The sequence below is a fragment of the Tachypleus tridentatus genome, chromosome 13 (genome assembly GCF_004210375.1).
Source record: "Tachypleus tridentatus isolate NWPU-2018 chromosome 13, ASM421037v1, whole genome shotgun sequence".
Lineage (NCBI taxonomy): Eukaryota > Metazoa > Arthropoda > Merostomata > Xiphosura > Limulidae > Tachypleus > Tachypleus tridentatus.
The window spans coordinates 56,313,585-56,328,162 of record NC_134837.1 but is presented as its reverse complement, the minus strand read 5'-3'; the positions used below and the strand labels follow the sequence as shown (position 1 = coordinate 56,328,162).

General features: G+C 33.5%; 1 protein-coding gene across 1 annotated transcript in view; it reads right to left on the bottom strand.

Moving 5' to 3' along the window:
• LOC143239445 (LIM/homeobox protein Lhx1-like) overlaps positions 1 to 14,578 on the bottom strand; it is a 95,415-nt gene that overhangs the window by 53,488 nt on the left and 27,349 nt on the right. The window contains exon 3 of the mRNA XM_076480507.1: positions 8,786 to 9,240. Coding sequence (XP_076336622.1) covers positions 8,786 to 9,240 — 455 coding nt within the window. The remainder of the gene's footprint in view (positions 1 to 8,785; positions 9,241 to 14,578) is intronic.

Sequence of the window (14,578 nt, the reverse complement as noted above, 5' to 3'; positions counted from 1 at the left end):
TGCTTTAGTATCAGTCTCTAACCTAGTATGAATGTAATAACTAGTTTTTAACACACACACACAAATAATCATATTAGGACATTTGAAAATAGGAAATCAAAAACATAGCTAGAAGGCAGTCCTTGGATGCCATTAAAGCGGTCTGAGTTACTATCAAGTATTGTTTCTGTGAAGGAATATTAAAATTCGTCATTCTATCGAAAAGCCTGTTTTGGAGGTACAGTAACATAATTACTTACCTTGTTTGGTATTTTTTAGCTTACAATTAATCGAATATATATTAAAAATTAATTATAAAAATACTTAGGGCAGTAAATCAATATAAGAGGAGAACTTTTGTACTATGGAGAAATTTTTTTATAGATTTTAGCGATGGATTACAAATATCATTCAATAGATTTATGGTGCATTCCAAAATTATTTACTTTATTTGAAGAAAAAAATACTTTTCCCAAATAAAATCCCTAATTTACGTATATCTATTTTCGAAATATTTTACATAAAATTCAAAGTGAATTTTACCCTAAGTGATTAAGCGGAAATCTTAATGGCGTAAAACGCCAAACTTCGGGGTAGGACCCCTACAGGGACACAAGCTAAGTAGTTCATTTCTGCAGCTTTGTGCTTAACAACCAACAATTAGGCCCGGCATGGCCAGGTGGTTAAGGCACTCGACTAGTAATCCGAAGGTTGCAGGTTCGAATCCCCGTCACAAACATGCTCGCTCATTCAGCCGGGGGGGGGCGTTCTAACGTGACGGTCAATACCGCAATTCGTTGGTAAAAGAGTAGCCCAAAAGTTGGCGATAGTTGATAATGACTAGCTCAGTAGTCTTACACTGTTTGGCCCGGCATGGCCAAGCGTATTAAGGCGTGCGACTCGTAATCTGAGGGTCGCGGGTTCGCATCCCCGTCGCGCCTAACATGCTCGCCCTTCCAGCCGTGGGAGCGCTATAATGTTACGTTCAATCCCACTCTTCGTTCGGTAAAAGAATATCTCAAGAGTTGGCGGTGGGTGGTTATGACTAGCTGCCTTCCCTCTAGTCTTACACTTCTAAATTAGGGACGGCTAACACAGATAGCCCTCAAGTAGCTTTGTGCGAAATTCAAAAACAAGTAATGCAGTATTAACTTGATAACTCTTAACTTAGTTCAAAGTTCCAATATACTTATATTTATTGTCACTATTACTGATGTCGAAAACATTTACTCGTTTTTTATCTGTGATAATCTTAGACAGATCATAAATTTTGTTAAAAAAAACTCAGGCAAACTTGATGAATTGCGATTTTATCTGAAGAGTTTATAAACAAAATAAATTGTAGCTAAATATTTGTTAGTTTCCTTTGTCATAAAAATACGTCCCAGAACTAGTAAATATGAATGGATTGTTTGATCATTTGTAATCTAAATTAAATACTGACAGTCACTTTTATAACACGAACACAACGTAAAGTGCGAATTGTGATCAACGATATTCCGTCATCATCCCGAACAGATGCTTTGAATGTGACAAAATGTAGAAAAACAGATTTAAAATAAGATCAACTAATTTTTAACAATTTCAAGATTCTTCATTATTCATTCATCCGTAAAATAAAGTCTTCCTTTCAGTACTAAAGCCTTTCAGAAGTTTATCAGATGTTTTATTTTGATAAATATAGGATATACTCTCAGAATGGAAACGATTGAAAGTTTTTCATTTTTAATTTTCATTACTAGGTAATTTTATGGCAAAGTTTCTTTTGTGAATATTAACCAAACAAATGGAGAAAATGATTTGCAGAAACTCTTATTCAAGCAAGTATTTTGAAACAAATGGTTGCTAGGATTGTCAACAATATTTGATTTTATTAAAAGATAAAAATCCTGGCCTGGCATGGCTTAGTAGTTAGCATCCTACATTGAGAATCTGAGAGTCCATGGTTGCCGCAAAAAAATAGCTCTGCTCTTTGAGGCCATGGATGCTTTAGAAAAGTGACAGTCAAATCGATTAGAGTAACCCAAGTGTTAGGGATGGGTGTTGTTAACTAGCTGTCTACCCCCAAATCTATTTTTTCAAAATTAGGGAGGGGTATGTGCAAACTGTACTTGTGTAGCTTTGCGGCGCCAATATTCAAGACAAGTAAATCTGTAAAGTCAAATGCTTGTCTTTTACTAATTGTTATTCTAAAGTAGTATAATAGCTTTTATTTATTTTCATTTAGGGTAAAATGTGTTTTCAATCGCGTCTAATCAATTTTAAAGTTCGGGAACAACAAGTCTAATTTACTCAATAAAAATCGTAGAGTTTGAGTTAGGCTTAACTTAGGCCAACCTACAATTTTCATCATTAAACATCGTATGTTAATATTCATTTTTCATAATTGTAATAAAAAAATACAATGAACACCTCTTTGTAAACATTAACCATAGCAAATGTCATACGTATCGCTACCCTATGGTCAAATGATGAATTTTCTGTTACTCCTAACATCTTCAGTAAAATGTACAAAATTATTATTTTATCCATATAAACTGCATATTATATTAATATGTAATTATTTTAAGTATACTGTTACGTATCATAAGGTTATATTTTAAAGAAGTGAAATACAGACGGTTGAGTACGTTTTACTTAAACGTGATTTAAGAGTCTCATCATGTCGTAATAGTTCATGTCGCCACGTCCAATAAATCTCTATCTGATAATTATGCATTTTCACAATATCCTCGCAGCGCAGTTTCTATTGCAAAAGACTCCGTTATAAAACTTTCATGACTGTCGAAAACACACCACTCCTCTCAATAAATCTTTCATAGTCCCACGCAATACAGCGCACTTTGCTTATCCTGTCGTATATTTATTTCTGAATGGTCCTGGTGTACCAGGTTGATTTATCTAGAAATCTTAGAAATTTTAAAAATTTGATCTGGACATATCTTTTTTACCTGAATGTGTGGATATATTTCATCGGAAAGGGCTGTAGGATACCCTTCTCAAAACCTTCCTACCGAAACGCTGTATAATATTAAAATGTAGTTCTGATACATTCCATTACATTACAGGGGTTGTCATGTGATTCGCTGATTTGCTGATTCGTAATGTAATTTATTCCGGACAATTCTCCAATTTATAGGCCCGGCATGGCCAGGTGGTTAAGATACTAGACTCATAATCCGGGGGTCACGGGTTCGAATTCCAGTCACACCAAACATGCTCGCCCTTTCAGCCGTGGGGGCGTTGTAACGTAACGGTCAATCCCACTATTCGTTAGTAAAAGAGTAGCCCAAAAGTTGGCGGTGGGTGGTGATGACTAGCTGCCTTCCCTCTAGTCTTACACTACTAAATTAGGGACGGCTAGCACAGATAGCCCTCGAGTAGCTTTGTGGGAAATTCAAAGACAAACAAACAAACAAACTTACACTGTTATATTAGGGACGGCTAGCGCAGATAGCCCTCGTGTAGCTTTCCACGAAATTCCAAACAATAAAAACACCAACAATTATTATGCTTATGCATATTATCAGTTAGCCGATTAGCCTACAGTACTTCCTCCTAAACCAATTATTTACTAACTCAACCTATTATTTACTCAGGTTGAGGGAAAATAGCCATTTTATTCAGGCACACTTTAGATGAAGACAGAAGCAGACCATGATAAGTAATAGGATTAATAGATTAAATGAAAATACTTTACCCAATTTAAACACATGACTAGTGGAAATGAATGCTGCATTTAATGAAAATAAGGACTATCATAACTGCACTAGAACTTTTGCTTTTATACTGAAACAAAAGTGCCACAGTGGCATAGCTCTAAGTCTGCCTACTTATAACCCTAGAAACCAGGTTTCGATACCTGTGGTGGGCACATTGTAGATATCCCATTGTATAGCTTTGTGTTTTATTACAAACAAACAACCTGAACTGAAGGTGAGTTGTTAACCAGAGAATTAACGATAACGTGGACACATATACATACATATACACATACATACACACACACATACACACACACATACATATATACACACACACACACAAACATACATATATAGATACACACACAAACATACATACATACATACATACACAAACATATACATACATACACATATACATACATACATACACATTTACATACGTACATACGGCGGTTTAATTTAGCAAAAGATAAATAAAAGAATATGGACAAAACTTCACTGATAAGTCTTGGCTCTTTGAACGTAGAAAATAATATGTCTGAAAACACAAGAGCTTATCCCACATGTTCCTTGTAGCTGACTAATAATTACAAAGTTAACTGCAAGAATCTGGAAGTATATCTGCTCCAGGGCGCTGGATGACCCTGTAATAGAACTCTGGATTTCGGAGAAGTTGAGCAATACCACAAAATATTCTTCACGCTTTAAACATTATAAGAGTCAATCCCTTAGTGTAAGTGGTTCGGTGATACTGAATGGCTGCTTTCCCTATGGTCAGTTGTTTAAAACTGGGAAATGCAATAGATAACTTTTGTGGTTTTGCCATAAATATACAAATACAATATCCGCTCTGTATGATGGCTTTACAGTTATTACTTGCAGTGATGTTTTATACAATACATTTATCAAATGAAAAAAGTAATATTATTGATTAGTTCATAAATTACGTAGACAGATCATCTATACATGTATGGTTAATTTGCCACTTCGCTTAGACCAGAATTATCATGTACTGGATTAGAATTTTAGCAAAAATTAAAACATTATTATTATATTGCATATTATTACATTATTATTATATTGCATATTATTACATTATTATTATATTACATATTATTACATTATTATTATATTACATATTATTACATTATTATTATATTACATATTATTATATGTTGTGTAAGTCTACACGAAAATCGCTGTCTGTAAATCATTCACAAGTAATCCCATACAGTTCAAGCGGTAGATTTTAGTTACATTTACACGTTATAACTGTACTGTCTTGTAAAATACTTAGTGCTCATAATGCTAAAATTAATATTCAAGTAGTAGCTTTTAGCGCGTGATTTTACATTTTAAAACATATTGTTCGTTTTGCTATATACTAAAATCACGTCTCTAACACATTTTATCGACTCTACGCCGAATCGAGCCTGAATGACTCTTACGCACAACCGAGGAAAGCCAAATTCCGCTATGCATTTTGGGTAAAGTAAACTACCGCGAAAGTTGTACTTGCATGTTAACGTTGTTCCCCCTTCCCAATATGTGTTAAACGTTATTTATTATTATTTTTAAATAAATAGTATTTATTTTAATATAATTGTAGGCCTACAACCCTACTTACAAAATGGCATTATTATTTACTGCAGAGGTGTAATTTAGGCCTACAGTGAGTTTATATTTACCTTATATTGAACATTGGGTCTATTGGGACGTCATCGTTAAACTAAATAGCGCGTGTGTGTTTTTTCTATAGCAAAACCAGTTCGGGCTATCTCCTGAGCCCACCGAGGGAAATCGAACCCCTGATTTTAGCGTTGTAGATCCGTAGACTTACCGCTGTACTAGCGGGGACAACTAAATAGCGTATTGCCTGTCAACCATTCCCACAGTATACTCTAACCTTACATTTTACAGCTAACTGAAATGAATAAATTTTGCGAAAAAAAGCTTGACCAACAGAGGCAGAAAAGTGTAGTCGAGGGAGTTGAACATCACTAAATGTCTTTGTGAGCCAACCAAAATTAAGGTAATTCATGAAAAGAATTCGTGGCGTATTCTTAGCATAAATATTTATAAAAATCAGTTAGATTACCAACTTCTAATATATAGAAAAGCCAGTGCGTTTTAGTAACACTATGTTCTGACAATGGCTTTTGTGTTACGATGCTTAACAACAGAAGAACCTATATAAATATAACAGTAATGTCTGTTGTATGTCCATGTAACTACTTCGCAGGGTGTAGATGAATCTTCACTCAAACTGGTGTAGAGATTCATTGGGTCCGTGAGGGGTTAGATACACATTTCCACTTTTGCATTTTGGGCTTTGTGGGTTTTATGAGTGTCTTTGCACTTTTGACCACTACTTCGACCCTCTGATAGATCTTAACCAAAATTGTATGGAGGTACGTTAAATCCAGACGAGGATACATACTGATTTTAAGTTTGCATTTTTTGTTTTCCGTTCTTTAATGACTTTTTAATTTTTTTTATCACTACTTTGCCCCCTTCTGAAGGTTCTTCACCAAATTTGGCATATAGGTTCATTGGTTCATAGAGAAATACATTCAAATTTTCAGTTTGCGGTATGCACTTTATATGGATGTCTTTGCATTATTTACAATTACATATAAGGGAAGCAAGTTTTCATGTCCTAAGATAACTTTTCATCAATCAAGAATTTACATAACATCCGTACAGGGAATGGGTGTTGTTATTTTATCTACTTAAAGTATAAAATAAAATTATATATAACAAAACTGGAAAAATATTTGTTGACTTTTTAATTTAGAATCTCCGTTGATTAAAGACGTTTGTTGTTTTTGTTTTTTTAGTAAACACGTTGCTGGTATAAAATAAAACAGTTTAATCCAGAAACGATTTAACTTTAAAATATAATCGAATTTTTTCATGATAAATTTTATGTGCTTGGTTCTAAGCTAGGTAATTTCACACTACGTCTTCACTTTAGGCTTATTATACCAACACTCACTATATTTATAAGGTTTCACGGCATTCCTGCTACTAAAATCGTAATGGGCAGAAAGTAATTAAGCTCTTCTATCTGGATAAATGCATTTTGCCTTTTATGACTCCTTATTTCAAGAAATCAACCGCGACGTGACACATATTAGCGTTATATAGGTTATATAGGTTAGAATATGAATGTGAAACAGACCTAAACCTAAAATAATAAAATATACTTTCCAATTAACTGAAATCATAGAGCTGTTTAGTAAGACCTGTGGCAACGAAAAGTAATTGTTTGGTGGAAGAAAGCAGACATTGTTTGTGTCCGTTAATAGTTGCTTATTTTATTCATGGTAGCTTCTTTTGTTTCTTTGTAAAATTTTCCTCGAATACACATAAAAGTAAATGAAGTAGCTGTTAAGCGAAAACGAAACAGAAATATCAGGTGCTAAGGAGACGGTGCTATCTTACAGCATGGAAACATATGTCTTAGAAACGAAATAAAACAACATTCAACAAAACAAATGTATTCAGAGATGTTTTTGAAGGAATATTGATAAGCATCATTTAGAAACAGACTTTTTTATGTTATTAAACGTAACGGCAAATTTATGAGTGAAGCGAGTTTGGATGTGTAGTTAAAATTATTTGTTTTGTTAATATGCACAAAGCTACACAAAGGGTATCGAAACACTATTTCTAGCAAATACGTTCGCTGACATACCACTTGGAGGCGTAGTTAAAATAATAGTCAAATAAAGATGTCAAGAATATACTACTTTATTTATTTTATTTTTTTACCATGTTGCTATATTTAGAGATGTTTCCAACATCTCGTGGTACACGTCTAATACTGTGTCCAAAAAATACAACATTTCCTCAATGATGAGTTGAAGAATATTACATTTTGGTTTAAAGTGTTCATCATAAGCATTAACACAACTACACTGATTTTTTAATGTTAAGTGATATTGGCAGCAATAATAATTATTCTTGTCTCTTTAGACCTTCTTAAAACGAACTTTTCTTTTCAGATATAATCAAATATAGTTCTGAAATTTAGCTTAAGAATTCCTGTAAGATTTAACAAACTGAATGCCCTTTTGAAAACGTGATGTATTTGGAAATAAAAAGTTATTAATGATGCTATAACATAATGGGATTTTAATAGTTTTGCTATTTAGTTTTTGCTAAGTTGTCGACATTATAACTGTGTGGTAGTAATTTATTGTCCATTTCTAAAACAGCCCATGAAACACGAAACAGGTCTGAATGCAACGCACGGGAATCCACCCTGTTTTATCATGTTATTTTACAACTCATAAAGAATCCGCTTCCAAATGATATAGTTGATTGCGTATTTCCATACCTATGTATATCCTATCTTTGTACCTTTTGTATCATTATATTAGCATACAATGCATTGATTTGTTGAAGCAAATAAAGTACAACGTACCTTATTTACCTACAATTTTGATCAGTCAGACTGTTGTAATGCATGTGGTCTACTGTACAAATGTTAACGTTAGGATGAGATCTATGAATTAAATATAACTTTGACAAACAAACCTTTCATTTATATAACATCTTTTATCCTTTGAACTCCGTCGTGATTCCCCTACAATTCATTTTTGTATATTTACGAAACCTTTATAAAGTCCTATGAATAATCAGTGTTTCGAATAATCACAATCAAATGTGAACGATAAATAGAGAAAATGTATGGTTAATAGTCAATTTTTAAATTATCCTCGTGTTTTTATACTGTTAATTCCTGGTGATGTCTACATATGATATTAAGTGTTTTTTGACGCTTTTACCTGTTACAAAACTCAGAGTAAAGAACTGACCAAACAATTAGAATGTCAAGGGAAACAAAGTGAGAATAACTATATTATTGATATTTTTATGTGTAATTCATGTTATTATGGACTCTATAATCAACAGAGTTACGAACCTACAAGGAACTGGCGTATAAATACATTAATAAAATGTGTTTTAAAAAAACTTAAACGAATTCCTATTGCCATTGTTTGATCAGTTGAATAATATTGTGAAATGCAGCATCTAGTATAGTATTCATATTCAACAACTTTCATTACAACTCATTGTTTTAACTTTACCTGTATAACTCGCATATTTAGGCCAATTTCTTGTGCAAGTTGCTCTCTAGTGTGGCGAGTTGGTTTAGGTGTAGCAACAAAAGCTGCTTTCAGCATTTCCAACTGCTTGGCTTTAATGGTAGTCCTCGGACCACGTTGTTTGGAGCCTGATGCACTCTCGCCTTTAGAATGAGTCCCAGACAAATTATTTGTGGAACTTTCACTGCTGTTATGAACGTCACTGCTTTTGATGTTATAGTGTGTATTAGAAATTTCTGTTTTGCAGATTTGGATGTGACTGTTGGTGCTATGGACGCTTTTTGAGGGGGAGTGATGAAAGTCAGAAGCAGGATGAGTAGTTAGAGTCTCAGCAATGACTGCTCGATTCAGGTCACTTTTTAGCTTTTTCTTGTTTGAGATAGGATAATGCAAACCTTCTGGGTCGGCTCGAACAGCTGCAGATCTTGAGACGAAAGCTATAAATATATAATTAAAAAAGAGAAGATTGATATCCCAAATTTATAATGATTGATAAATACTTGAGAGCTATACATAAATACACAGGACAATAGACAGAGGGATAAATATTGATAAACACATCATGAGTAAAACTCTTTCTAATTTATCTCTCTCTCTTTTCCAGAAAAAAGCGAAAGTTTGTAGTTCTAAATATTTTGATTGAAAAAGACTTGTTCACGGATACTCTAGCAAACAAATTTGTACAGCCAAAATTATTCAAGTGAAAGATTGATATAATAAGCTACTTCTGTCAGAGGTGTTTGTATAGCGTTACTTCTAATATTATAAAAACGTCGCTAGTCATGAAGGAAACTGCTTCTTTTATCATGAACAATAAGTGTTTCTTCTGTTTTCGTTTTTCTTATACGTTTGGTTATGGTTGACAAGACTACGAGCTGTTACACATGATTTAAAGAATAGATGGCAGTAACCCAACAAGCGTAAAGTTATGCTATTTTGAAAGGGCTCTTTTCTGAATTGATTTTTGGTTTAGAAACTGAAGGTAAAAACCAAAATGCAGCCTTTTGTTCCTGTGCTGTAAATGGAGCTACTTGAAATAATCTGAACTATAGAAATGATCGCAATTGGTTAATGTTTACTGTCATAAATCACAGTACAACATTGTGATGGTGATTAGAGCACTTATATATATATATATATATTTCTTTCTCTTTTTGCAAAGACGAAATATAACCCAGTCCAGCAGACTACGCTTACAATGACTTGAGCATTACCAGATTTTAACACAAAAGGGTAGATAACGTTACAAACAATCTTTATATAAATTCGTGATGGCCCAGCATGGCCAAGTGTGTTAAGGCGTGCGACTCGTAATCTGAGGGTCGCGGGTTCGCATCCCGGTCGCACCAAACATACTCGCCCTTTCAGCCGTGGGGGCGTTATACTGTGACGGTCAATCCCACTATTCGTTAGCAAAAGAGTAGCCCAAGCGTTGGCGGTGGGTGGTGATGACTAGGCTGCCTTCCCTCTAGTCTTACACTGCTAAATTAGGGACGGCTAGCACAGATAGCCCTCGGGTAGTTTTGTGCGGAATTAAAAAAAAACAAATAAATTCGTGATCATCAATAGAAGTAATTGTAATGTTATCAAATCATTGACGATGTTTATAAACACACATGCAGATTTAGTCTACAGTAAAATACCCAAACACGTACAGAGACCTCTGTGGTTGTTTTAGTCAGCTTCTACCATGTGATTTAATTCTTATCACGATTTCGTGATACTTCTTAACGAACAACTTGTCAAGCTGCTAATGATATATTTGCGTTCGTGGATTTCCTTCAAACATTTATATTAGCGGTCTCAAAGAACTGTGATTAACAGTTAAAAACGCAAAACAATAACTTGAAGTTAAATATATATATATATATATATGAGGGGGGTGAAGGTAACCTGTTCATAAACAGAAAAATTAATATAACATAACAAAACATATCATCGAAATATGTAAGTAATACTCTTTTAAGTGTAAGCTAACAATACTACTGAAAGAAAACATTGTTGCTTTATACTGAGGAAAAAAACTGATTATCTGTAGGGCTTGCTTCTGACAAGACTCATCATAACGTTAGCTTGTAAAGAAGTGAAATACAGACGGTTGAGTACGTTTTACTTAAACGTGATTTAAGAGTCTCATCATGTCGTTACAGTTCTTGTCGCCACGTCCAATAAATCTCTATCTGATGAGTATGCATTTTCACAATATCCTCGCAGCGTAGTTTCGATTGCAAAAGTCTCCGTTATAAAACTTTCATGACTGTTGATAGTACACCATTCCTCTCAGTAGGTCTTTCACAGTCCAACGCAATACAGCGCACTTTGCTTATCTTGTCGTAGATTTATTTCTGAATTATCCTAGTGTCCTAAGTTGATCTATATATATATATTAATGTCCTTAACTACATGAGATATCTACGTCTTAGAAATTTTAAATATTCGATCAGAACACATCGTTTTGATCTGAATGTGTGGATATCTTTCACCGGAAAGGAATGTTACATACCCTTTTTAAAAATGATCAATTTTTAGTGGAATCACACTACCTATCGAAACGCTAAGTACTATCAAAATGTAGTTTTGATACATTCCATTCCATTACAGCGGTTGTCATGTGAGTTGCTGATATGCATATTCAAAACTGTGTTACGTAATGTAATTTATCCCGGACGAGTCTTCAATTTATTATTTTACGTACGTTACGTATTACGACTTCAATAGCCGAAAATTTTAATTTTAATTTAGAAGTTGATTAAATGTCGATATGTATCAAGTTTATGATATTTGCGAACAAGTTTGGGACACATAATTTTCTTTCTCGACACAAATATATTTTAATATACAAACAACAATATAATATATAATAGTGGTTGTTATTAATAGTTATTACACATAACAATTTACATATAATTTTTTACAAACTTATAAACAATATTGTGTTTTCTCTCTGGTCTGGAAGTGAATATTTTATCGACGGTTCACAACGAGCGAATTAAGCATAACCTACAGGTAGAGGATTACTAATCTACAAGCGTTTGAAGAAATGGTAGAGAAGCATAACCTACAGATAAAGGATTACTAATCTACAAGCGTTTGAAGAAATGGTAGAGAAGCATAACCTACAGGTAGAGGACTACTAATCTACAAGCGTTTGAAGAAATGGTAGAGAAGCATAACCTACAGGTGGAGGATTACTAATCTACAAGCGTTTGAAGAAATGGTAGAGAAGCATAACCTACAGGTAAAGGATTACTAATCTACAAGCACGTGAAGAACTGAGAGAGTTGATAAATTAGTTTTGAAGTCTATGGGTGACTGATAAAAAATTACTTACCCATAGACACTTGGAAAAACGATGGATGTTTACTAATCTTAAGCGCTTAGACAACAAGTGGAAGATAACTAATAGAAAAGTATTCTTAGAAAACTGATGGGCGATTAATAATCTGCAAACAACTGGAGGATTGGTGGAAGATTACTAGTCTACAAGTTATTGGAAAATTAATGAGAAAATACTAATTAGCAATGACTCGGAAAACTTGTGTAAGATTACTTATCTGTAATAATTTAGAAAACTTGTGTAAGATTACTTATCTGTAATAATTTAGAAAACTTGTGTAAGATTACTTATCTGTAATAATTTAGAAAACTTGTGTAAGATTACTTATCTCTAATAATGTAAAGAACTTGTGTAAGATTACTTATCTGTAATAATTTAGAGCACTTGTGTAAGATTACATATCTGTAACAATTTAGAGCACTTGTGTAAGATTACTTATCTGTGATAATTTAGAGAATTTGTGTAAGATTACTTAATTGTAAGCCTACGAACAACTAATGTGAAAATATTAATCTGCAGGCCCATGGAGAACTGATGGAAAATGACTAATCTACAAGCTCTTGGAGAACAGATGGAAGATTACTAACATGAGATACCAAAGAGAAGCGGTAGAGAGCCACTAATTAGCAAGCACTTGGAGAACGATTACTTTATTTATTTTTTTTAGTTATTACAGTAAACTGGTGCTTTCCTCGCAGTAAAATGGGTCATACATTTACCTTGTTTTAAATTAAGATTAATTTAAAGTTGTTTTTATACTCTAAATTAACGAATTTTACTGATCAACTTTATATCATGTATTTAGATGTAAAATGAAAGACATTCAATAAAACGATTCGTTCTATTGTAAAAGCTAAAGTAAACACACTCCATCAAATTCAGCTTGTTTCGGACAACATAACAGGACACCGTGTATTTATAAAGCTCCAAAATTGCAAATAGAGAAGAGTTGTTTTAAGTAATTGGTTTTTAGAAGCTACACTGTTCGTGTATTACAATTGACCTAAAATTGAATTATGTGAAACAAAGGTTCAGTTTGCTGTTATTTTCGTAATGAAATATACATATAAGAAGTTCAAGATAGATTGAGTAATTGAGCCAAATGTAGTAGAGAAAATGATTAAAAATTGCTCAAGTATATGAAGTACACTGTGGACCGCATTTGTGTGTGTGTGTGATAGAACCTAGAATATACAGTAAGTACACTAACTGTACTATAAAGGAGATAACTGTATGGAAAGGATCTGTGAAACTTCAGAGACGATAGATAAGTCAATTTCACGTCTGAGGTAATTGACCAGGGAGAATTTAACTCCAGCTCAAGACGCGTGCTTCGGTGCACGCGCACCAAAATTAGTGTTGCTATGCATGATATATGGTCATTGCCACGTCTTTGCGTTTTTGTGAAGCACTCACATTTTCACTTCTTTAATCATTTTATTTAAAAGGGGCTGAAATTTATAATTTTTATGTCGTTGTTGCAACATATAACAAATAACATATAAGTATAATTTTGATGTTTCGCCACCGGTCACGCTTTTCCCTTTCAATAGTTTTTCAATATATTCATTGTTTACGGGTCTGATGTTAACATTATTCCTGAACTACCATTTTACAAAAAAAAAAAAAAAAAATCTAAAAGATGAACAAACCTTATTTTACATTAAGAATTAACAAACTGAAGATGTAGTTGCTGAAATAAAAACTTTAATACACGATTTTGTGGACGAAAACAGTTTTCAAGATTTTATGTACTTAATAAACGAAGGGCGTTCATCTTCATTATACATGTTATTCTTTGGTTTTTTTAATTGCAGTAATTAAAAAACCAGCATTTTATAAAGATCAAATAATGTATAATTATATATATATATGTCTATTGTTTCTTCAGCGCCCGCATTTCAACTTAAAATTTGGTTTCGATAACAGCGAGAGGCATAGCGAAAAAACGAACAAACTTAAACTGAATTACGTATATATATTGTAATTGAAATTATATTTCTCAACCTCAACGGTACCTGACAAAAACACCAAGGTAAGAAATTTCTAGGGTTCAGACACCCGTTCCTAATTTTGAATTATTGGTCAGATGGAAATTAAAAAGTCAGCAGCATCCGCAAGGCTTTGAAAGGTTGTTTAAGTTGAATAAAAAAGTGTTTGTTACACTTATAATGCACCAGCAGCTGACAGAACGGAACATCACATTTCGATTTTCAGAACTTTTGATTGGTGTTCCAAACATTACCCATTAAGGCTTAAGCCACATCCAATCAAGAAAATAGTTTGTTTGTTTTGAATTTCGCGCAAAGCAACTCGAAGACTATCTGCGTTAGCCGTTCCTAATTTAGCAATATAAACCTAGAGGAAAGGCAGCTAGTCATCACCACCAACCGCCAACTTTTGGGCTACTCTTTTACCAGCAAATAGTGGGATTAACC